The sequence below is a fragment of the Falco biarmicus genome, chromosome 7, assembly GCF_023638135.1.
Source record: "Falco biarmicus isolate bFalBia1 chromosome 7, bFalBia1.pri, whole genome shotgun sequence".
Classification (NCBI taxonomy): Eukaryota; Metazoa; Chordata; class Aves; order Falconiformes; family Falconidae; genus Falco; species Falco biarmicus.
The window spans coordinates 68,449,205-68,475,008 of NC_079294.1; the positions used below are offsets into that span (position 1 = coordinate 68,449,205).

Here is a 25,804-nt window from a genome sequence, read left to right on the forward strand (position 1 = left end):
CCTCCAGCCCGCCTGTTCCAGCACGCCCCTGCACAAGGGGTGTCAGGGAGAGCGGCGGGAGCTGATGGAACCGGCTTCGTGCCTGCCTGAAAATCCCTCGCTCCCTTCTCACTACTTGAAAGATATAAAAGGAACATAGACTGAAGCATAGAAGCTATTCTTCAGTCTCTGAAGCTGTTAAAAATATTTCTAATGAAGGCACACATGTGTGTGTGTGAGCTTCAGTGAACACCTTCTTGTTTCTCATGCTAATTTTATATTGTTCCTGAATCAGACCCCAATTTTTCTCTTTGTGGAAGTAAAGTTTAAATTCTGTTCCTAGTCATTGATTGATCCTATTAATAAACAAGGTATTTAAAGATTATTTCTTTAGTAATTGTTAAGGTGCTAGTGTATTAGTAAAAGGTTAAGAAATGCAAGATAGCTGTAAAAGGTATGGGTTTTTTTCTTCAAGTATATGAACCAAGTATATGGTTTCCTCATGTTGCTGCAGACTATGTATGTCTTTATTTTTCAGTAAGAGCAACCTACAGTAAGTGAAATCCCTGAACCTGTACTATGCCACAAACACAAACAAAGATGATGATTTTTTAAAAGAAAAGAAAAAAAATATCACAACAAAATGAATAAACTTACTCTGCCTAGAGGTGGCTTGCAAGACGTCAGGCATTTTGTAAACCAGCAAATGGATCCAGACCATGCAAAACTGGGATGGTCCTGTCTTTTCCTGTCTGTTAATTTTTCCACTATGAGAGTGTCCAAAACTCTCTGAAATAAAGGATTACTGTCTAGGGGTTCATAAAGTCATATTTTCATAGAACAGTTCATTCTGACAGGTAACTCCAGCAGGCATACAAGCTGTTCCATAAAATGTGATGTCCCTAATCTTAAAAACTTATTCTACATCCCAAAACCAAATGTTTATTTGTTTTTAGTAATGTTCTCAGTGCTGCTGTGGCCTAGAGTTTAGATCTGCTGCCTACCTCATTTATGAGATTGTAAACAAGTGAGACCCAGTTTGGTTTAGTGTTTAGCAAATTCTACTCAACCTTTTGCCACTAAATCACTGTACAAGTGTGAGCAAAACACTCACCTCTTCCTCTCCTTCTCCTTATTCAAATTTACCCAGCTGATCACTTGCAATATGACTGTAACAGAGTGAAGATTAGCCCATTAATATGTACAGAAAATTCTGGAAGCCTTGCTGAATGGAGGTCAGAGCATGAATTCTGAGTGTAGAGATGAGATTTGAGTATTATTGCAAACTTTCTGGATGAAAAAAGTATGGAACGGTCCCCACGATTTTCTAGCCAGAACAGCTAGAAAGAAATGGGTATGGTCCCCACAGAAATCTGCATGGAGGTCACCCTGATGTAGTACTGATTTGCCAGGTCTGAGACAGATCCTTCTGGCTTTCTTCTGGGCTTCTTTTAATTGTGAAATATGCTGGGAAAATTAGGAAAATAGAAAAAATTACTTTCAACTTCACATTTAAAATTATAATAAGTAGTCATTTCTACATTAAAAATGCGTTTAACTTCACCATCTCTATTTCACTTGGTTCACATATTCAGGTTATTCCCTAAAGTTGTGAAAAAAAATGTTTTTAAATGAAAGTTCAGATTCTTAACTAATGATCAGCTACCAGGAACTAGGCCTTTTCAGAAAAACACAAATATACATCAAGTCAATGCCACTAGCAAGAGTCAGTAATTTAGGCACCCTGACTTCAGTGTAATTAGTATCAAAAATTTTTTTGCATTGTTTCAGAGATATTCAAGAACTATTTCCTCAAATGATGTTCGGACCATCAACAGAGGTTCCACATCTCTCTACTTCAGGCATCTCAACCGAGGGAGCCAAAAACTGGGTCAGGGCAACAGTCCAAAATTTCAGTGGTGAGCCTCCAAAATTCAAGACACTCAGGGAATGCATGTTGGGGAATAATGTAAGAATGCTGGGAGGGGGGAAGTAAAGAGAAGGGAGTATTTAATTTGTATCCAATATTGAGATTTCAAAATTTGGTACTGTCAATTTGGAATTACACATGCTGTTTGTTTTAAATCCCTGTGAAAGCCAAGCCAGTTGCCTCTGAGCCTCAGACACTGTCTGAACCCATAGGTTCCTAACTTGCCACAAGGCAATCTGTATGCCTGGCTGCTTCGAATCTGCAGGCATGGGAAGTTTTTGGATGCCGGCTTTCGAGGAGTCTCCTCACTGGGTTACACTGGAACCTGGAATATGAGAATGTGGGTTGGCAAGAACCTGCGTGTCTGGGAGCTGCCAAGCAGCCCCGGAGGCTTCCCAAACTTGGGCTCACCATCATCCCTTCTGATAGGATGGAGAAAACTGGGAAGCATATCTCAGCTCAAACCCTGAGAGTTTGGGAGCCAGGTCCCCTGAAACGTTCAGCCCTTGTTCCTGGGCAGCTGCTGTCAGGAGCTGTGAAGCAGCTGAGAGTTCAGAAACTCGAACTAGCCTCGGTGGAGGCACCTGGGGACTCTGCAGGTGGCCCCAGCCCCCGGCTGTGTGCCAGGCTGCCATTTGAGAGTAGTTTATCACAGAAGTGGAGCCCTGAGGAGCTGTGCCTTGTATTTACATGGTTTTTAGGGCCTGGGCTCCTTGTCAGTGTGGAGGGGGGGCAATGGTAGAGGCCGAGAAGTGTGACAGCCAAGTCTGTCCAGTGATGGAAAGTGAGAAACTAGAAATTTACCTGGATGCCACCCTGAGTCAGCCAAATACGAAGCATCTCTACAAAGTACCTAGATGTGAACAAACTGCTGTCCTCTGACAAAAATATTCTGAGAATTTCTGACCAGGTCTGGTAGTAAACATCTCCAGGGTGTTACTTGTGCCTGATACAGGGCAAAAATTATTTGGGTACCTACCTGGTGCTCAGGGTGGAAAGATGAGGGAATGGAATAGTAAATTAAAGGGGTTGAAACAAAAGCTGCTGATGGTCTGAGTAGGGCTGACCAGGTCGAGTTAAACTGTCTCCGTGTGGAAACACGCCTTTCCACAGCGCAAACGGCAGCGGCAAGGGCCGCATGCACCCCACCCTGCCCCAGGGCCCTCCGTCCCTTCCCCTCGCCGAGGGGCACTCTGTCACTCGTGTTTATTTTTGCGGCCTCCCCCTCGCTGGGCTGTATCCTGGGCACAGCTCTTTATCTTGCTTCTGGGCTCTCCCGCCCGCGCTAACCCTCCCTGCGAGCCCCCGGCCCCGCGGAGGACGAGCCCCCCGCGCTGCGGGGAGAGCGAGGGCCCAGGCGCGGGCGGGCAGAGCCGCGCCGCAGGGGGAGGACGCGCCTTCCCGCCGCGGCGGCCCTGAGGGGACCTTCCCGCCCTGCGCTGAGGGGGCTCGCGGCGGGAAGGCCGCGCGGAGGGAGGGAGGGAGGGAGATTGAAAAGGGAGAGAGCGAGCGAGCGCCCCGTCCCGCCCGGGCAGCGGGGGCCTCTGTCGGGAGCGCGGGGGCCGCCGGCGGCGGGGAGGAGGGGGAGCGGAGTTCCCGGCGGGCCGGCCGCCTCCCCGCCCTCCCTCGGCGGCGTGAGTGAGCGTGTTTGGGAGGGAAGGAGGGGGTGGAAGCCGGGCCGGGGCAGCCAGCAGGCAATTTGCATGAGAGACAGACTGGGAATGAGCTGGAGTGGGTGCCTCTCCGCGCACACAGAGCGGGGCAGGAGGGGGAGGAGGGAGCTGCCGCCGCCGCCGCTGGGGAGAGGCGGCGAACTCCGGGCAAAGTTTGGTGCCGCGGGCCCGAGGCGCTGAGGCTCCGGCGGAGCAGCGCGGCGCCGGGCCAGGCCAGGCCACCGCCGCCCGGGGCCGGGCTTTGTGCTGCCCGCGGCGCGGCGGGGCCTGCGCGGAGCGGCGCGGGGGGCGGTGGGGCGAGCGCGGAGCCAGCGGCGGGGCCCTGCCGGGCGAGCCAGCATGTCCTCCATCCTGCCTTTCACTCCCCCCATCGTCAAGCGGCTCCTGGGCTGGAAGAAGGGGGAGCAGAACGGGCAGGAGGAGAAATGGTGCGAGAAGGCGGTGAAGAGCCTGGTGAAGAAGCTGAAGAAGACGGGGCAGCTGGACGAGCTGGAGAAGGCGATCACCACGCAGAACATCAACACCAAGTGCATCACCATCCCCAGGTAGAGCGGGTGCGCGGCGGCGGGGAGCACACAGAACGAAGGGCACAGCAGCCCCCCGCCCGCCTACCCCCGCGGCAGGGGGCGGCCGCGGGGTTCTCGGAGGCCCCTCGGTAGCAGCCCCCTGCCCGGGGGCTCGGCGTGCTCTGGCACAGCCTGCTAGAGGACTTGTTTTGCTTTCCAGCCCCGCTGCACTTCGGTGCAGTGTTAGTCCGCTCCTGCATGCTCTATCCTGGCTCTATATATAGTTAAAAAAACCCAAACCCCAACAAACTGGCTACAGATATGGATTACTGTCTAGTAAGAGAGAAAGAAAGTAAGAGGGGAATGTAGGGGAGAAATATGTCTCCAGCCGAGATTAAAAAAAAAAAAAAAAAGTTGGAAACGCTCTGGATTACAGTTATACTTACTGTGGACACTCATTGTCAAAACTTTCAGCGTGTTCTCTAGTACTGCTACATTAAGATTTTCTTTTGATTAATGTGTCAGGAAAATGGTTTTGTTTGGGTTGCTTGGTTTCTTCCATATTAGCTAGACAGATACTACTGTGAAGAGGTGATTTAGAGCCCTGCTGTGCATATGTTTTCAAATTACTTTTTAAATCGGGAATGCAAATGGCATAGCTGAAGGGGATTGTTTGGAGTGCAAAAAAAGCATGTGAGTGTGAATATAACTGATTTTTACGCCCAGTTTTTGAATTAACGTAGATTTTATTTTTAGCCTCCGTTCTGAGATCGAACCATAAGACCATTATAAATCATAAAAGACGTGTATGTAAGTGGCCCATCTAAGAAAAATTTTCTGAGTAACTTCCAGATAGCTGGCCACAAGTGGTGTTTTATTACTGAAGATCTGTTGATTTCTGTGAGCTCAGCCAGATGACTGCTGATTCTATTACTGATTGTTGTTTGAGGATACTTTTTTTTTTAAAAACAAAGGCCAAAGTTCATCCCAAATATTTGAATGCTCCATAATTGTATGCTTCTGCGTGAGAAGATATCTCTGTGTGTGTGTATTCATGCTTCTCTCTTGCGCAAACAAATGTATGCTTTCTTGGTTGTCAGAATGATTTAATATGCAGTAGCTAATACAAAGCAGCATCTGTTGGATGAAAAAGTGAAGCAAGTAGCGTAGAAATGTGGATATTTGGAACTCCTAAAATTTTCTTCCAACAACTATTGTGTTTCTTTAAAGGAAAAATAAAGTCTCCTTATCTTTTTGGTGGTTGAATGACTGTGGCAAAGATTTTGGCCAGTAATACAAATAGACACCTCAGCCTTTGTTAGTTACTCTGGCTTTGCCTATTTGAAACAGCAATCAAAAACTGTAGAGCTACCACCCGATAAACATGCCTTAAAACATTTATTTTAGAATTCTTGGTAAGTGGTAAGCAGTGTGCTTTCCACATACATGATACCTTATTTAAACCGCTTCCCTGAAATACTTAACCATTTCAAAAGAAGAAAATTTGCTTGAGCAGCCCTGCTGATGGGACCTGGGTATTGTGTCTAGCTGTTGCTGACCTGTTAGGGAGCAGAGTGTGAAGCTTCTTGGTACTTCTTTTACTAGTAACAGGGTGGTTTAGATAGGGGAGGAAGGTTCTTATATTTTATAATTCAAAGGAAGCAAAGAGATGGCTGGAGTAACAGTGCTTTAATTTAGAAAAAGAACTTTAAAGCTTGGAAATAAGTGACAGCACAAGCAGATATCACAAGTCATAAATATTATCATGTCCAAAGACTGCCCTGGCTGTTCCTGCCATACAGAAGTGAGTTTCTGTTTCTCCTAGACCTTGCTCACTTAAAGAAAATCCGTACAAAAATTAAAACATTTCATGTTCATTTAGGACACAGAGCTTGGAGCCTGCAGATCTTAAACCTTGGTGTGGGCCAAGTGTCAGCATATTTTGATGGTAGCTCCTTATGCCTTGGTACTAAGTTTTTAAACATGACACTTTATATGTACTTTTATTGTTGTTTAGTATGTATATTACAGAGATCCAAATGAGTGTGGTTAGGTTAGTCTGTGCTGGACCTTCTGCAGCAGTATACTGAGAGGTTAATATCTATATATCAGAGATTGGGGAATGGTGTGGAAATGTGAAACAGCTTGTGTAGAAGTGGCAGAGCTGGAACTATAACCAGGCCTTGTGACTTTAAGAGCTGTGTCTTCTCAGGACTATGCCGTTTGTCCTAATGTATCTGTGAATCTGGTTATCATGTCACTTGAAATTAGTGTTATCAAGACAATTTTAGTGTGGTTTTTAGTTAGTTTGTTTGTTCTTTTTGAATAATTCTACTTATATCATTTTACTTTTTAGTGAAGTATGTTGGGAGGGGGAAAAAGGGGGGAAAATCATCATTTAGGATTAGATCATGTTGTGCATTGTCTGTAATGCATCAGTAGACTGAATTACAGTGGAGCTATGCCAGTGATGACTCTGGCCCAGCAGGAGTAGGGTAAGTCCAAAATTAGCTGTTGTATCCATGAGACGAAGCAAGTTTCAGATGTAAAAGTGCTTGAGCTTTGCAGAAACATTGCTCATGGGAATAAGGGCTACACAGCAAATTCCTGTAGTGATCAGGTGGGATTGTTTTTAGAAAGAACAAGAAAAAATTTTTTTTGTTGTAGGGCTAAGGAATTAGAATACCAAATTTATTCCTGCTGTCACTTTTATCTACTTGGAACTGGAAATATACATACTACATTCTATCACATGATGGATTATTAAACAATGAATAGTTTTATTTGCTTGTATACTTGTTCAGCGTGTATTACTTTTCTGAGTTCGCCATTTGTAAGATATGTGACAGACACCTCATGCCCCAGGTTTTCTGTTGGAAGGACCTGTGGCAGACAACAGAAGGCTGGAGAGACCTTCCAGTGTAACACTCTGCTGGCAGGATTTTTACTTCTTGTTTTTTTTCTGCTGGAGCAGAAAGTAATTTCCACCTGAAAAACCTACCAGTCTCAGACCATATGATTGTTTCTTGTGCCACAGTTACTAGTGCTCAACAGAATGGCTTGTTCAGAGGACCTTCCTCCCTCCCTCATCTGATGCATGGCTGCCAAAGTCCGTCCTGCTCCAGAAGGGAGCTGCCGTTAAACCTCTGAGCACTAAGCTGGTGAGCTTCAGTGTCAGGAGCTGACCTAAGTGTGTTGTAGCAAGCTGAGTCTGCATGGCAGTAAGACCATTTTTCATGCTGTATTCAGAGATAGAAGTTGAAAACACACATTCTTTCGCCCATTAGGATACATCCTTTGTAGCAGCTATGTTGATTTTGAAAACCCATCTTTAAGGATGGGCATTTTTACCACTTTCCACACAAGCTTGAGGGTAGTGTGCCATTAGCACATACCCCAGCACAGCCAGGTGTCTGAGTTTGCAGCCTCTCTGCTTTGCTGTGACAGCAAGCTTAGGTCTACTCCAGCTGCCATCAGGTTTTTTTTTAATTTTTGATGGCTCTATTCACTTCTGAGACCAAAAAGCATGGTAAGCATGGAATCTGATGGCAGCAAAGTCTGCAGCTGACATTACTACATACCTGCAGAACCCCATGGACTTCATCCTTGGGATAAAAGCAGTGAGTTTCTAATACCATTCCTGATCTGAAGAGAGGCCGTACTGTGCACCTCACAAACCGTCGGCATTTTACTCTAGAAATTAATTGCATTAGGCTGAACTGTGATGAGTGTTTAACTCTTAACCTATATAGGGGTCCGAACTGCAGAAGCCAGGAATGTTTGATGAGCACCTAGTAATTTCTAAAAGCTGTGCAATACAGGATAAGATAGTAAATGCTTTGTTTCGAGAGCTTTAGTGGTACTACATATATTAAGACATAAATCTCATGACATTTTGTAATATATTTTCATATGCATATGCATATTTCTCTTTTGAACCTACTACTGTATTTATTTTTTTTGTATCGCCAGTGGTTTTAGGGGAGCCAGGATTCTTGTATGTAAGGAACACCTTCTTTTAAGTGGTGTTTTTTTTAATTTAGAAAATAGTTTTGAAGAGAAGTGGGTGTTATTTCTTCTGGAACTCATCTGATAAGGACAGAACGTACCAACTGCAATGGAAACATGGCACATACACTTCTTAAAAGCAGCTGAACAAGGTGTTCTTTACATGATTTACATTTTGGTCGGGAAAACCAGGGGTAATACATAAGTGATTTCAGGAACATCTTGGGTGTAAGCATACCATTTGTTGTGTTACTAGTTGACCACACACTAGAATTGACCGTGTTCTTAGGATTGCCTTGATACCAGGGAAATATGAAAAACATAAATATAGTAAGTGTCAGAGGCTGTCTGCAAGACCATGAACTATATTCTTCTTTTGAGACTGGTGGCCATCTGTTTCAGAACTAAGCAAAGGGCCAATCATGGTTTTGTGTGTCCATGCACATAGTTGTATATTTTTTAATGCCATTTTTAAACTACCTTGTTTTCAGTTTGTCCTGTCCCTGTGTGTGAGGAGCTTTAATATTGCATAGCTTTGTTTAAGAGTGTCTGCACTTTAAATTGACCTAACAGTAGCGCACTGGAGATGGTTACAGTACCATCCCTGTGTGCAAACAGTCTAGCGGCCATTATACTTGTTAGCTCCCCGTTGCCAGCAATTTTACTGCTACAAAACTGTGTCTGCTAACCTCAGTACTGACCTAGCTTTGTGGGCAGTCCTGTCCTAACCTTTGTGCTGGCACAAATGTGCTGCTAGCTGTACCCACATGAGCTAGTTTAGCTGTTGCGGTGATAGCTGCAGGATAGGCATGGCTTTACAAGCCTCTTTGTAACTAGCTTTTGTGGTTGTATGACTTTGCAGATCGAGTCTAAAGGTGAAAATACAGTTAGCATATGTAGGCCTTCAATCAGGTGTCCTTTCTGCTTGCAGTCCCACCTGACCGGCAGTACCTTTCTCATCTTCCCCCTTTCCATCTCCCCAAAGGTCAGCCCCCACCCTCTTCAGACACAGAGGTTTCTCCTCCCCACAGCCCCTCCAAATTCTTCTCCCCACCCTTGCATCAGAGTTACTGCCTCTTACATTCACCTGGATAATAGCGTGTGTAGTTGACTTTTAGTCCACACTATGCCATTTTAAGCAACAAAAAGCTACTGTTCAGATAATGATACTGATACAACAGTGAGGGAGCAACTATGCATTCAGTTATGTTGGCAGAGATGAAGGAACTGATGAAAGGACGGAGGTTGGGAGAAAGCATTGCCCAGCATTGCAGCCTCTTCCTTCAAAGTAGCTGCTGCTGGATCAGCACGGCAGACCCAGCCCTTAGTAAGATGTCTTGTCAAATTTGTAATCTGTCTGTCAGCAGCCAATACAAATCAAAACCTTTTGTCAATATATATAATTATCTTTTTTACTGAGATGGGCGGGCCAGCTAACATTTTGCATTAGAACAGTGGTAAAACTCCTCTTGACTTGAAAGACAACACAGCAGTGTTTGTATAGAACATTGATGGGCTAAGGGGAAAATATGTATTTTACCATTTGTTGAGATGTTTTCAAATATTCATAGAGCTTGTCTTTATTTTTTCTTCTCCCCTTTCCCAAGAGACTAAAATATTTAAAATAGTTTCTGAAAGGACTCATGAGATTCTCATTATATTGTGTAGTAAGTGTTGAATCTTTGTGAAATAAAATGTTTAAAATGGTTGCTTAACTTTTATAGTATTAGGAAAAGACCCTGAACATTGCAGTCATTTAAATATAATGAGAAATAAATGCAAAAAAATGATGAAATCAAGAAATACATACTGTACAGGATTATCACATCAGGGATCCAATTAAAATGAGTTCTTCTAATAAATATTGGTTTAATAATGTAAACTTGTGATTGCTATATTATTGCAACAAAAATAAAATTAACAAGATTTAATGGACTGAGCAGCTATTAATTTTCACTTGTTAATTTATTAGGAGCTTCTAATGCTGTTAGATGCACAGTAATGCTGTTATCCTGGATGAACTACTTCTTGCAATAAATAGGGCCAAACAGTGCTTGAATTAAATTGAAATCAGATTTTATTCCCAAATTATCTTTTTCCATTTTTTATTTTTTGTATTATTATTATTATTTCTAGCTTTCCTCTATTGAGTGCAATTAAATTTTCAGGGATGGGATGCCGCACTCTCTTCCAGTAAAGCTTATGAATAGTCCTAATTAACTTTTGTCCTTGTCTGCCTTGATGTGTTGTGTAAAAAGCTTTTTCCAGTCCAAAGCTGATTGTGTTGATTGGCAGTGAAGAGAGCAGACAGGAGCTAGGGGAATAAAGACAGGGCAGAGGTTCTTGTCCAGACACTCTAGTTCTAGTAGGCCGACTCCACCAAGCTTAGCAAATGTTTGCTAATTACGTTCTGTTACATGCGACTAGAGTCCAAGCATAAAGACAAGGAAGTTGTTAATAATTGGGCTCTTGTACTTGTCACTGTTAGCACAACTTTCTGTGTAACTGAAGAGACAATAATGTGTCAATTGTTGCAGTTAATACTGCTTTTAAAGATGTTTTGAAGCCTTTTAGACCTGATCCTCATTTGCGCACTCATCTAGCACTCATCTCTTTACCATAGCTGTCAGAACGGTGGGACTTGCCCTTAGGCAAGCAGGAGAGTTTGATTGCTACTGGTGCTGTGGCTCTGTAGAAACAGAATAAAAAGCCAGAGCTCACTCTTTCTGTATTAAAGGCTTGATCCTTTAGAAACATAGGTCACAAATGTGAGCAGGAACTTATGCATAGTAAGAGGAGCCTCATTAAAAACAAAAGAAAGAAAAGAAAAAAGAAAAAGGTAACCCTTCTCTTCAGAAGAGCCCAGCCAAGTAAGAAACAGTAACCCCTTGCTTTTTAGAGGATCACCCAGAAATCGTGTGAGCTCCAGGATGGGAAATCTTCATCGTCAGCTAAGAAGCCTGTTAAACATAAGCTGCTGTAGCTACACTGTTTTGGATATCCAGATTTGCTCATTTAGTGAGAAGATAGGTTTCTCTATCATACATGGCTATGTGCGGGGCAGACATACTTCAGGTCATTCAAAATGAGTAGGTCAGGAAATCTGTGGGATTGAGTGCCCCAGCAGTTGCTCCAAGTATTGAACTGTCATTCCTTTCTTGGCAGTGGGGAATCTCCACATGAGTGCTGATACTGGCCTTGCTTACATCAAGAGTGTGCTTCTGAAGTAGCAGATGTCAGCTGATAGGAGCACTGCAGAAAGGCCACTGGGAAGCATGGGGAAAAAATGGTAGTTGTTTTGATTTTCAACCTACTTGTGTTTGGAATTTTGCTATTCTATGAGGATTGAATTTGATTGCATTTTTAAAGTATTAGGAGCTGCTGTTGCTGTGGAAGACGTGATGAAATTATAAATCTCATTGGTAAGCCTGAGAGAATGTGTTTAAAAATCCAGTAAAACCTACCTATTTAGAAATGTAACCTGTGTAAGTCTAGGAAAGGTGACTAAGTGATCTTGATGTATTTCATTTGTCACTAGACACACCTTTTCAGTTCAGCACTGAGGGTATGAGGGCAAAGAAGCTGCAGGTTTTGGTTAGCCGTGTGACTGGGCTCTGTGTGTGCCTGCCTTGCCTTAGGGCATTTGCACACTCACAACAGATGGTCTGTGTGCCTGACCCCGTGAATGGGAGCATTAGCTTTTCGATCTGCGGAGGAATATGCATCAGTTTATGAAAAGTCAGGTGTGTGAATCCTGGAGAGAAGATTGCAGGGGACAAGGTGTCAGGAGAGTCAGTCTGTCGGCCTGGGGCCCTTGCTTCCTCCAGGCTTTGGGGTCCTCAGGAAGGAAAGTTTCAGGGTCAAGGTATTAAGTGGACTATCCTTAGCTCTCTTTGTAATTTTTAGTTATCTGGTCTGAAAAATTTATTAAGCTTTTGCTTAGGAAATAGCTTATTAAGCTTTTGCTTAGGAAAAGCTGGAGAGTATCTTTGAATTGGTGCTGTTCATTAATCATAATGTAATCTTTTTACAAAAGGAAGTCAAAACAAAAATTTCCTCCTTTGTGGTGAAGTAGCAGCCATCATTGGTTGAATGATGGATACCGATACTGACTCTTCTTTTTTTCACATTAAAAGAGGAAAAACTTTGTCCTTCCTGTTCTAGTTGCTTGAACATGAAAAGAGAAATTCACTTACTCTTCACAGATGTAGAACAGTTAAAGTTCACAAAAATATTGGGCTTAGTAGAAGACATCTATGGAACATGAGAATGCCTCTTTGTTTTTGTGTTGAATGTGCAACTGTTGTTACTTTATCTACTTAACAGCTAGAGAACACCATCTTCCCCAGATTTCCTCTCCCTTCATAACTGGATTTAAGTGTTGCTGTGTGGGAAGACAAAGACCCAACTACAAGCACCTTTAGTTTTGTTATACTCGGAAAGACCAAATGTGGGTTTTTTCATAGGGATGCAAAGTCTGTGGTTTCCATACATGTGGAACTATACAGGAAGGTCCTTTTCTTATCATTATTTGTTGAACAAATTGTTGTTCCCCTTCAGTCAGATGCATAGTCAATTTGTAGCAGACATGTAACAGTATCTGAAAAATTTTATCAGAGTTTAAAAAGCACTCTTTGCCTAAAAGAAAGGCTAACAAGCAGCTGGAGTCTGGATGTTTTCCCACTCTTTTTGCATTTATGTAATTACATGGATTTTAGTAAATTTACTTTTGATTTACATGCAAGAGAAAGGAGAGCGAGGCCAACACAAGGAAGCAGTGAACTGAAAATGGAAAGTAGAGGTGTTTGTAGGTTGAATATTGTAAATTTTCCTCTTTTAAATTTAGGGGGTTTGGGGCTTCTGTGGGTTCTTCTTTTCAGGACTTGAAGCCTGGCCTCGGAGTCTGTGGGACCAGAGGGCTCCAGTCCCACAGGACTTGTCAGCCCTGGGCTGGAAATCTGGTGGGAAGCCAGGCAGGATCGAGCTGGAAGTTTATTGAAAACGATACTTCTCTGCAAAACATTTTGTTTTTGGAGGAGTTCTCGCTCTTGTTTCATTGAGGGTTTTCTGATGGGCATTGGTGTGGCTTGGCAGAGGCCCTCCATGTTTTGTAGCTGAGATGACACTGGCAGTGGGTTTGCCATTGGCGCTGGCTTCTGATCCTGTGCCTGTGCAGAAGGCGGCATTTGGCTATTCTCACTGTGGATTTTTTGTCTTTCTTTCTCTCTCTTTTTTTAACCAACTTGCATACTGATGGTGAAGCCTTTATAATGTACTAATGTACTTCTCCCTGAGCCCCCTTCCCACCTCCCCTGCTACACAGCTATACAAATACAGGAAGGAGCAGAGTTTCCTCTTGCATGGCCTAGATAAAGCCCACCCACAATTATAGGCCTTGAACGCAGAAGAGCACGAGGTCTGCTAATGACACCTACCCTTCCACAGTCAGCAGCCTGTTGGAGGAAAGGTCTAGAATATTTATTGATCTTGGCCTGGAACCTTCAAGCAAAACTCCAGTGAACTCTGGAGACCCTGGATTAATTACCTGGTGAGAGTTTCATGGGCTTGGAATGGTGAAACTTGCATACAATTTGGGTAATCTTTTTCCATATCTGCTTCTTGGGCCTAAATTTACCTGACTTAACATAAGTTTCACCGTAAGTTAAACCTGTCTTATTGGCCTGTTTAATGTTATTGTTCTCTGTTCAAAATCTTATGGCTTTTTTTTTTTTTTCCCCAGCCAGTGGAGTTTTTGCAGAAAATGACTGTTAGAATGGTAGAAAGTGGAAGTCAGCTGATTTGAAATCACTGCATCAGAAACAAGCATTACAAAATAACTAAATGTATTTTTTTTCCAGAAGTAGATAATTACTGTCTGATTATCAAAGCTAATACTACTTTATAGCTGATTTCTGTCTCCAGTAAAAGTCTGCTGGCGGTCTGCAAACTGTCTTAAGCTTTGCGCTGAATTAGATGCCATAAATAACTTGTGTGTAGGCAGACAGCTGATCATTGAAGCTTTTTCCCAAATCTGGTTTTGCTTGTTTGGTGGAACTATAGGCTGAAAGTTCATCTGTAGAGTTACAATTACATATTTGTTTTTTGCAGTCATAACTGAGTTAAGGTGTGTTTTCAGTTGTGGATTACTGCATAAGGAATGTATATCGTGGTTAGGGAAGACTGAAAACATCAGGTTTTGTTCCATACCACCATGTAACATTGAACAAAATCTTTAACCTGCTTGTACTCTTAACTAACTAGCAAATACAGTACCTGCCTCACAAGGATGTCAGAGAATTTAATAACAGTTGTGAAAAGCTCTTAAATTGAGAGGTAGAATGTTGAAAACCCAATACCTTGGTAGTTTTAATAGGGCTTCTGCTGCTGTTCAGCACCTTGTTGGTACTAAGAAAGCAGTTTCAATTTTTTTTGGAAATGTCTTTGAAAATATGTAGGTGCTACATCAGTGAGAATATTAGAATTCCGTAGAAACTTTAACTGGGTTTGCATAATATTTATCTATTCATCTGTGTGCTGGTGCGTCCTGTACACATGGAATATTTTGACTGGTTGATACACATCATATCACTGCAGTCTGCTACTGAGCTCAAGTTTGAAGTCTGTTAGCACAAGTCCAAGGGAAGCACTATACATGTAGCCTCATGTTTTCATTTAAGTAGTATTATATAACCGTATGTGAATTTAATGCCATCCAAATACAAAATGTTAAATGAAATAAATGTGTCTGTCAAGCAATTGTGATGTTCCTAGTGGACTTTTACAACCATGACTCACAGCAACACAAGTTGGCAAAACGAAACTTTTCAGTGTCTTTTACCGAACATCTTAGCAGCCACTGAGAGTGCTGGGGGGGTCACATCTATTTGCTTTAAAACTCCTTTGCATCTGAAGAGTTCTGGTGAATTGTTCTGAAAGAGATGACTGAAAACTAATAGTTGGCCATCTGGCTGGAAACAACATCATTAATTAAGCTTTTTCTTTTAAGTCATTTACAAGTTTGAAATAAATGCTCTTTTCAAAGCTATTGAAGCAAGTTGAGTTTGAATTCTTGCTGTGGGGAAACAGTGTGTTTAATGTATCTCCTCAGTAAAATTGAGGATTGAGAAGTAATGCTACTTAGATTTCCTAAGAGCAAAACAACCTCTGGATTAGTCATTGTGTGTTTTAAATGGTTACTTGCTTTGAAGGACAACAATTAAACTCCGATGCTGTCAGCTACTCCCATTTAAAAATAAATTAAAAAAAACCCCTTTACTCTGCAATATTCATTGAGTCCTTTTAAAGACCTTTTCATTGTGGTTTTCCTACAGCCTGTGAAGGGCCCATGCACTATTGAAGGGGGAGCATTTGTGACCTCTCATTTTATACCATAGATCTTAAAGTCCTTTATAGCAGAAGGATTTTTGCCCCCTTTTGCTGATGGGGAGAGTGAAGTCCTGAGAACTCAGTTGACTTACCTGAGGTTCATGGGGGGCAGAGGCAAAGCAACATGTAGGGTGAAGACATCCTAAGGCCTGCTACAGTGTTCCATGCTCAAGGTAGAAGTGACATGACTTTTGAGAGTGCATCTTCCCATGCTCTGGGTGGAAAACAGGCATCATTTTGAAAGCTGCTCTTCCTGCATTATACCAACAATTCATATCATATTCATGGTGTAGCATTGTTAATTATATTCGTAAAACTAATTTTCAATTAAATACAAGAATTGACCTCTAGCATTTTAGAATCATGGGCTGATAGAGTGGTTTGAGTTGGAAGAGACCTTCAAAGATCACCTAGTCCAGCTCCCTGCCATGGCCAGGGACATCTTTTACTAGATCCGATTATGCAGAGCACTGTCCAACCTGACTTTGGACACTTCCATTGATGAAGCATTCACAACTTCTTTGGGCAACTTGCACACAAAGGAGGTATGAAAGTGCTGAGGATACACCTCCTTGGATACTTGAGAGATGGTGTTTCATTATGTTTGCATGTTTTCCAGACTTAACAGCTCCTTATTGTCTTGATTTTTCAGTACCTTAAGGGTACCTAGTAACTGTTACTGGTATGTCTGAGGGCCAGAAGAACAAGCTTGAATTCAAACCTATCTGTAAGTATTGCAGTTCTTGATGATTGCACTTGGAGAATATATGTCTTAGGATATCAAAAGAACTGTATAGTCATTTAGATACATGGTATGGTGTACAGTCATGAAGGAGAAACCTTAAATTGTGTTCTGGTGTAAAAGAATAGTTTCATGTAAACATCCCCTTAGTTTCCTGCCCTTAGTTCTCCGTTTTTTGCTAATGGTGTCGGCGCTGTGAAACATTGGTGTGCCAGGAACAAATAAACCCATATAAACAAGTGAAGGCCTTGGAAGTGATAGCTTGAAATTGAGTTTTGTAAGTCACTGCTTTGCATGCCAGGCTCTACTGGTTTGAAAGCCCTGTTAAGATAGCTGCTTCTAAACAGGAATAAAAATAGACATTTGAGTGTTCTGATTTTAGAAAAAAAAAAAAAGCATTTATTGGATTATGATTGGCTGATGACTTTGAAGCTGGAGACAGTTTTATATTACAGAGCTTCTCACTCTGCTTATTCTCTCAGTTCCTGTTCTCCCCTGGCCCCCCCCCCCCCCTTTTTTTTTTTCCTCTTTTCTTGCTTTCTATTTTAGGATGGCATTTCAGAGTTTCTGCTGTACTGGCAGGCCAGCAATTCCAGAAGAAAAAGAAAGAGGAAAGGTGGGAGGTAGAGCTAATGAGCACTAATAGTCTGTTACTACTTTGGCTTTTGAGTGCTTATGCTCAAAGTTTATGTGTTTCCAATTTATCTGATAGTTGATGAAAGATCTGATTGAGCTTGAAACCATTGATTACATGCATTTTGACAGTCTTTGTGCACTTCAGTAGTAGAGAGGAAAAGTAGGAAGTTTAGGAATGGGGAGAGGCCATTGGAAGTTTTAGGACAATTGTGCATTTTTTTTGTGTGTGTATATATTATTTTTTAAATATGTGTATATATATATAAATAAAGACTTAGTAGAATTAGCTTCAGGTGGAAAATAGTATTCTAATTAATCATTCTGTGGAGAAAATAAAAGTATTGTAACTTCATTAAAAAAAAAGCTAATAGTCTATTAACATTTGAACAAAATACGACTAGCCCTTGTTTAGTATGTACATGTGCCTACATAAATGAAATAATGGGATAATGTTTTTCCAGTCAGCTCTACTGCTGATCAGAGATTTGAGTTGCTTCAGAGGCATAAAAACAGGGAGAGGGAATTCCACAGGGATGGAGCAGTTAGTGTATATGGATGTGAAATTCCTCCACCCCTTCTGGTGAAGGGGCTGTGATGTTGTGTGGCCCTGCGAAAACTGTCCTGTGAGATGCAGCTGACCATAGACTCTGCGCTAATTTGTGACTTGTGTTCTCCTGTGTGTGTATGTGGTTTTCTTTGTTTGTTATGGAGTTGGGGTGGTTTTTTTTGTTTAAATACTATTTTTCTTCCTTGTGCTGCATCTGGGAACCTTAGACAACAGGGGAAGGTGGTTGGAGGGGAAAGAAAATGACAAAAATGTTCTTTTTTATGAAAGCAAAACAGGCATTACTTGGTGTGACAATGTGTAAAACAATCCAGGCATAGGTGTTCTTGGTTTTGAAGCCTGAGTTGGATTTGATTTTTGTTATTAGTTCAGAAAATCACATGGTTTTTTCACCTGTGTGAGTTCAGGGCTGTCATTTTTGCGTGTGCAGAGAATTACATCACTTTGAGGGAATAACTGGGGAAGTGTAAAATACTTTCTTGCACTTTTGCTTTAGAATCACATCTTGATTTTACAAATCATATCGTATTTCATCATTTAGGTTTGCAGTCACTGTGCTACTTGGAGCTATGGAATATTTTTCTAGGTTCATTTGAGGGTTGAGTGCTGTCAAAAACTGGCTAAAAGTTGGTCCAGTGTAACTGTGTATGTAATGTATTGCTATAAATTAAATCACTGAAGAATTGTTTTTAGAAGACAAGGATTATTTCCAAACACAGGCCATAACTTTTCTACCAGTCATTCAGTAACTTAATTCCTGTTGGTTAAAAATTGTACCTCATATTGAGTTGGATCCAATGCTAGTTTACAGGATTATTTTTTTTTTTTACTTTTTTTCTTTTTACGGCAAATGAGGTTGTTAGTCAAAGGAACTTAGCTTTTTTAGAAGAAACATGTATTTAGAATAAACAAGAGACAAACATGTTTCTTGTTTAGCAAAAACTGATATGTGTAGTTTGTTTTGTAGCTATCATGGGGACTGAGGTCTGCTGCTTAATCTGAAGTTGGCAGTCCTTTGGGAATGCAGTGTGCAGGCTTGCTCATAGGATAACCTTTCTCCGGTTTTGTTTTCTGCTGTTATCTCCTGGCTCAAAAGACTGGAGGAGGAGTAAGCGAAGTGTTTAAAATTTGCATAGGTTTGTATCTACTGTAGTGGTTTTCAGGGACTGTAGAAGAGGTGACTAAGGAAAATATGTGTGTGTGGTGCTGCAGTGTACATGGATGAAACTGCTCATGCAGTCTTGTCTTTTGGGAATTTTTAAGTTTTCCACAGGGTGAAGAACCTGAAAGCCACTGTGAATACATGCAGTTGGCTGGCAGATGCATCCAAGCCAGCTGTTGTAGCAAGTGGCATTATGTTGGTGGAAGGTGAGATAGCAATAACCCCCACTTTTATTTGTCAGTAATTTTTTTGTCTTGTAACCCCAGATATTTTCTTAATGTGCCAATAAATGGCAGAGTGGATTTGGATAGATTAGACATCTCAGGCTGTGCTTCTGTGTCTCATTAACATTGTTGGGAAGCCAAGTTAATTTTGACACATGTAATTTTATGCTGTCATATCTCTACATATTATGGTAATGATATATCAGTAACATAATTTTATTCTTGGTTTCTACTTCTACAAGCATAGTTCATGTTACCTACACACCACTGCAGGTCTGTTACTCACTGGATGAACTGCTTGACTTTGCAGAACGTGACTGTGAAGAAGTGTGGTGTTCTCTCACATCCTACACCACTGAGTGGTAGTTTCTTGTCACTGTTGCTACCAGGGACTGTTCAATACAAGTTTGTGGCTTTACTAGCAGATAGGTATGTTGTGATTCCTTATTGAACAGGCATCTAACCACATGCAAAACCATTACAGTTGGCCATTTGGTAACTGTGGTTACAAGGTGTCTCTGAAGTAACTAGAGCTGAAGATGCAGACTCCTTTATGCCTTTTGATGTCCCCTTCAAAGAGAAGACTAAATGATGTCTTATTGTGTAAGGTAGGTGGCCTGTTGGTGGTCATGTCCTCTAATGAAGAACTTGAGCTCTGGAGATATTCTTAGTCTAGCACTTTTCCTGAGAGTTGAAAGCATTTTTCAGGCTCGAACAAGGTGTTACAACAAAGTGAATGTGGGTGCAAAACTGTCTGGGCATTGCTGGACTCCGCAGGGGTTTGGCATTCATCATGTGGAACGTGAGTAGCCGCGTGACCCTTATGCAACAAGTAAATGAGCAACCTTTGAAATATTCCTCCATCGTCTTAGCTGAGTCTGTCTCTGCAATTTGAGCATTTGTTAGCACACAGATAAGCTAATTGTACAAGAGACAACGTTACCTGGCAATTGCCTAATCTTCCCATGTGCAATAGTCTGCTACCCAGATATGATGGACAATGCAGATGTGAAGTGTAACAACTTAATGGGACTCTTTACTGAAAATTAGCTAGATCACCACTGTGCATTTTGTCGGACACAAAAATATTTCAGAATATGGATGTGTAAATGTCGATGACAGTAATTGTGCCGAGTGTACTGAGTGAAAATATGCTTCTTAAAATCTATTTACTTTAAGTTACATCAAATCAAAATAATCTTGTATAATTTTAACATATTGTTGCCATCAGGTGGTGGTGTTCATGTACATCTCTAATCAATGTAGCATTACTTTCCTTTTCTATTTGCCTTAGTTGAAGCCCTTCATGAGATTATTTTAGCTAAAATATCTCAGTCTGGCATTTTGTCTCTTCCTCTGCAGTGCACTAGCAATACTTAAAGTGATAGATCAGCACCTAATAAAAGTGGGATTATCTCTAAGCTGAAAATAAGTAGAAGGAGCCTACTGTGGAAATTACAGGGTTTGCTTGTCATTACTGATTCATTTTGTAATACTCGTAGTAACTTTCAATGCAGTAATCAGCAAGGTGAGGGTCTGCAGAGAACTTTGTCACTGTTTTTTACTATTTGTAAACTATTTAGACTTTGGCTGTTCAGACTGTTCAGATGATCTCTCCCTAATCATGCAAATATCACAAGCTGTTCAACTTGTTCATTTATTCTGTTGGAAAGGCAGAGGGGAAAAAACAGCCTTGTCTTGCACCCTGGAGGGATGCTATGCAAAATCAGTCTAAGGTTTCTGGGGCGGGAGCTGTGGAGTTTTCTATTCTTTTGTTTATTATACTTTGCTTTCTGTCATCTCTTAGCAAATAATGAATAACAGTAATAGTATGCTGCGAGACATGAAATCTGGAAGTGTTTATTACAATGTGTGTGAACTATAGTCATCACCAGAACTTATTTTCTCACGGACTGGTCTAGTAACTGCCTGGGGGAAGAAGCTTATGGCTATCTTTGTAATAAGGTCTCTGGGACTCTGGTATTTCTGCTTCCCAGGTTCCCTCTGCACAGCAATTACTGTCCATTCTGCAGTCAACACCTGTCTCTAATTTCCATTAGTAACAAAGGACTCTGCCTGCTGTATAAAGCCCTTTGCCATTTCTGTATGGAGTACTTTGCTTTTGCAGTCAAGGGCTAGGAAACACCATAAAAACAGATAAAAGCTAAGTAAAGCAGTTGCTGCAGTAGGCCTAAAGCAAGCATAAAAAATAGTGAGGTTTTTGCTTCTTTCCCTTTGTGTTTTATTTTTGTCTTTATTTTTGATATGGGAGAGGGGAGGGGTGTGAGTGGGGAAGATTAATCTCTAAGCATGAACACTGAAGTTTTGTTGGTGTTTGTGCATGCTGTTTGTTGTGATTTGTATTGGGGTTTTGTTTGTTTTTTTTCATCTTCCCCTCCTTTACGAACGTCTTTCTTTAAATTAAGATTTCCATTATCTCAGTCCTGCAGTGAGCTTCCCATGGTCGGCCCTGTGTCCATGTAGAGCTGTAGGAAGCCCTTTTGTCCTATGAACACTTAAGATGAGTAGTAGCAGTCCCACCAAATCCACACGTGCTCAAGGTAGGACATGTTCTGAAGAGTCTTGCCAGATTTGAGTCTCATCTTAAGTCAGTGGAACTAATCACACATCTAAGTCTAACCATACAATTCCCTTGCTAAAATCTGCAGCTGCTTGTTCGTGGCTATGGTTTTGCCTGGGGTGTTGCCAGATGCATGCGTTTCTGAAGGACCTGCTTTGCCTGCAGTAGTATTTCTTTATTTTTCACTTCTCATAGCAGATCTGTTTAACAGTGCTGCTACATTGGCCTCTAAAGGCATGTTGGAGGGGATTGCTTGTAAAGTGATTTTTTCAGCTTGCAGTGACTGCAGTCTGCTTACTAAATATATATCTAGTATTATTCTTTGGGGTTTTAGGGAAAATGGAGCATGAGATAATTAGTTGAGCCTCCTTGTTTCTAGAAATCACATCTCTACTGCCAAGCAAGTGTAGAACAAAAGGGAGCATTCTGGGACTGAGTAAGTATGCAGGTTCATGTTATACCTCTGATTAGTCTAGTGGTAGATTGCCATTAAAAGGCATAATCCCATTTCTGTCTGTCTCTCTGTGAGTCTGCTACTTGCTCGTGCAGAGTTTACTGTAGTTCTCAAAGTGTTTTACTGTCTTTTTGGCAGCAAGATCACCCAGTCTAATATCTTGTAAGTTGTGCACTTCTAAATCAGATTTGTGGGTAGGGTTTTGACCTCTGTATTGAAATTAGTAATCTGTGCCTCCAAGAAATGCATCCTGTCTTCATTTAAAGATACCAAGACAGAGATTCCACTATGTTCTCAATTTTTTTTCAACAGCTAATAATCTCCTCACGTTAGGGGGGGGAAAAAAAAAAGGTACCATATTTCAGCTGCAGTTGGCCTGGTGTCAGTGTACACCATTCCTGCATTATACCTCTCTTGGCTAGACTGAAGTATCCTTCAGTATTTATTCACTTTTTCCCCTTCAACAAACATACTCTTAACACTGCTGTGATTCAGTTGTCACTCGGCCATTGTTTTAATAAAAACACTGAACTGAAATTCTCACATCTTTTATTTTAAAACCTTTTCTTTTGCCCTGAACTGGTTTTGCAGCTATATTTTTACCAAGATGTGCATAGCTAATTGCCTTATTGAAGTCTAAATGTACTGTTTTTAGAAAATTACCTTTTATCAACAAAAATTCTCCTCTAATAATGGAGTCAAACTAAATTTGAGAAGACCTTAAAACTAGACTGCCCAGAGTTGTGGTAGTCTTTCATTCTGCTGTGGTCTTCAAATTTTTTTCTCTGTAGATACAGTTTACCCTGTACCTGCCTCTAGAAGTCCTCCGCACCTCAGATGATGTTAAATTTTGTCCTGTGGTGGGTTTTTTATTTTGTTCTGTGTGCCCTTATAGCTTGTACAGTTCTTCAAAGAAGCTTTCTGAAGAGAAGTTGTCCCCAGAAGCACAGCTTTTGGGTCTGCTTGCTTCAAGAGGGTAAAGGTGCTGACTCAAGACTGAATTAGTCTGTGGTTTGCCCCATGATTTGAGAGGGATAGGAGAGAGCATGTTGGAACATGGGTGTCCCCATGGCCTGACACTTCTGACTCTCTGGAAACAACTTCACAAATTCCTCTGTACAGGCAGTGGGAGGTGAGGCAGCTTGCCATGGACCTGACATCTGACTCAAGAGGCTTGATTCATTCCACCTGGAGAAGTCCTGCAATTATTTTTAATACTTCTGATTTTGCTTAGAAATAGTTTTGAATAGTATGGACTGTTGTAGGAAGGTGGGCAATTTGCCCAGGAAGATACCTGACAAAGTTTCATTAAAAACCCATCACCTCTTGGAGTGGAACAGTGCCAGGTAGTGAACAAGCTCATGTGTGCTGTGCTTATGAACAACAGTGAAGCAAGTCAGAGTTTGGATTTGAGTGTGATTTCCATAATTTTATGAAAAATGGAAATCTAAGATCTATACTCTTTCCAATTTGTCTTTGTTTTTATTTCAAATGCTAGTATGATTTTACAGTTTCAGGAGGGGTGTGGGAATGGCATATATTAACAACAATACTTCAAGTATTTCTTTTATGGGTAAACTCAGGACAAAACAGTATCGTGTTGTTTCAAGCTATGCTTAGCATTTCTGCCCTGAGGAGAAGAATATGATTACACAGCATATAAGGCTTGCTTGGACAAGCTGTAATGAATGTTAAATAACTGTTTGGTAGCAGTGCACGTGCTTTTAACTTAATAAATATACATTGTGGTAATGTTAGAGAAGACCTCAAGATTATAATTATTTGAAATACGCTTTGCAAGTGCTTAGCAAAGCAAACTAGTTTGTAGTCTCAGTGAGGAGCATACGCTCTAAGGAGATGCAAGGAATTTTCATTCACCCCATGTGGTTAAAACCAGCAGAAGACATCTGCCTGTCTTTTGGCATTAGCTACTTTGCAAGGGCTGTGTAGCGCTCACAGATGAGCACACTGAAAGTTGTTAAATACTTGCCCAAACTGGGACTTATGGTGGTATACTGATCTTCAGGTGGTTTAGGAATCCAAAGTTGGAGACCATTTGAGCAATGAGTCACCAGAATGGTGCTGAACCGAGACTGGTGTCCTGAGCTTCCTGCACCTGAAAAACTGCAATTCCAGGGAATAATCTGAAAGATACATTTTGACTGATAGATAGCTGATGCTGTTGCAAAGCTTAGAGACTTGGTGGGGTGATAGGGGGCTGTTTGGCTGTAAGCAAAAGGATGCGTAATTAGCATTCACCTTGAGTGGTTCTGAGGTGCAAAAAAAGCCTCCTGTGCCTGTTATTTCTTTCGGTTTTATAAAAGCTGAAGGGTCCCCCTCCAGTGTTATCAGTTTGGGTAGGAAAAAAGGGCTCTTAGTACTGAGCTGTGCGATGAAGGGTAATTGCCATTTTGTGGAATTTTTTCTTTGGTTTATTCTTGGTTTTAATCCAGTGCAGAATGAACTTTGACACTTTTGGGAAATTAAAAAGCAGATAGGATTATAAACTGTTGTGGTGGAAATTGTCAAAATGTGATTAATACTAGAAGATTTTTTTGGTATTGTGTGGACAGTCTCCAATGTAGAGCTGCAGTGTTAATTGTTGTAATGCAAACACTGTAGGCAAAATTTAAGGCTGTTCTAGTTCTGTTCAGGATTTCTTGGATAGAAAGATGCATGAATCTGTAGTACTATACACACAGAGTAAGATTGCAGTTTTGGAAAATCGTTAGACCCATTGTAATGGGCTGCTCGGATGGTCTCACAGTCTGTGAATTGACTACAAAATGTGTGGTAGCTGAGATGCCTTTTCAAAGTGTCAGACTCGGACTTCCTGGTCCTACTACCACCTGTAGCTTTGACCAGGCTTCATTCAGTAGGTCTAGAAAGCATGAAGAAATGTAGAAAATCGTCAAGCTCTGCCTAAACACTTTTTTCTCCTTTTTTCTCCTTTTTTCCCCTTTTTTCCCCTTTTTCCTTTTTTCTTTCTTTTTCTTTTTTCTTTCTTTTCCTTCTTTCTTTCTCCTTTTTTTTCCCTTTTTTTTTTTTTCCCCCCTTTTTTTCTCTTTTTCTTTTTTTTTTATATGAAAAAGAGCTGATGGCCCTGGGGAAACCTGGAAACACATTAGCTGGAGGAAAGCTGTTTAAAATGGCAATGTGATTAATTTCCACTTCATTTCTTCAGCTAGAGTCAATACTTGGACAAGAGTTGCACCCTGGGAACCAAGCATTCAAATGCAGGCTGAGAAAAAAGGAGATTGCTTGCATACCTTTTGGCTTGTTTCTGCTCAAAATAGCACATACAAATGGAAATTGGTGCCCAGCTTCTGCTAACTGGGCCCTAAGTGGGCCCTGTTCTTTCTCTCAGTGGTGGGAGGGACTGTTAAGGCCCCTTCTTAGGTAAACCTATAGTATGTTGTACATTTAGTCATGTTTCATTTCTCTGGGGAAATTTTTGGGTTGTCCTGTTTCTGTTCAGGGTCTTTCAGACGGAAATGAGAGCACACCCAGGGTATAATACATGGACAAGGAGGAAGCGCTCAAGCGTTTTCTGAAGCTCTGAATTTCCTGGGCATACGTATGCCGTAGCTTGTGGGAGCACCAGTGCTTTGTGGGAGCATATTCCTTACTATTAATTCTCTGTATAGCACATGAGCCCGTTTCCTGTCGGCAGGCTGTTCCCCGCAGGGAAAAGATGTGGTTTAAAAGCAGCCTGCCATTGCATTCCAGGGCAATATTCAGCCAGCTCCCAGCTGCCCTCTTTCCCAGACACTCTTCAGATCTAAGCAGGGGATAGGATGCAAACGGGATGAATTGCATTTGTGGTAGCAATAGGCCATTTCCAGCCACCATCTTTCCTAGAGAAAGTTTGCCCTCTGCCGCATGAAAGGGAAGGAGGGTGGTGAGGTTTGGGCCACTTGGGTCTTGGTTGAGCAGCCTGGGGTGGGAAGCACAATGT

At 41.5% G+C, this 25,804-nt stretch overlaps 1 protein-coding gene across 2 annotated transcripts in view; it reads left to right on the forward strand.

The window, feature by feature from the left end:
• The first annotated feature begins 3,437 nt into the window (after positions 1–3,437).
• SMAD3 (SMAD family member 3) overlaps positions 3,438–25,804 on the forward strand; it is an 80,412-nt gene continuing 58,045 nt past the window's right edge. Inside the window, exon 1 of one of the 2 annotated variants that reach the window (XM_056344966.1) lies at positions 3,438–4,127. In XM_056344966.1, the coding sequence (XP_056200941.1) occupies positions 3,922–4,127 (206 nt within the window). In that variant the 5' untranslated portion in view covers positions 3,438–3,921. Of the gene's footprint in view, positions 4,128–13,491; positions 13,645–25,804 lie in introns of those variants that run through there. The other variant, XM_056344969.1, reaches the window with a different exon arrangement.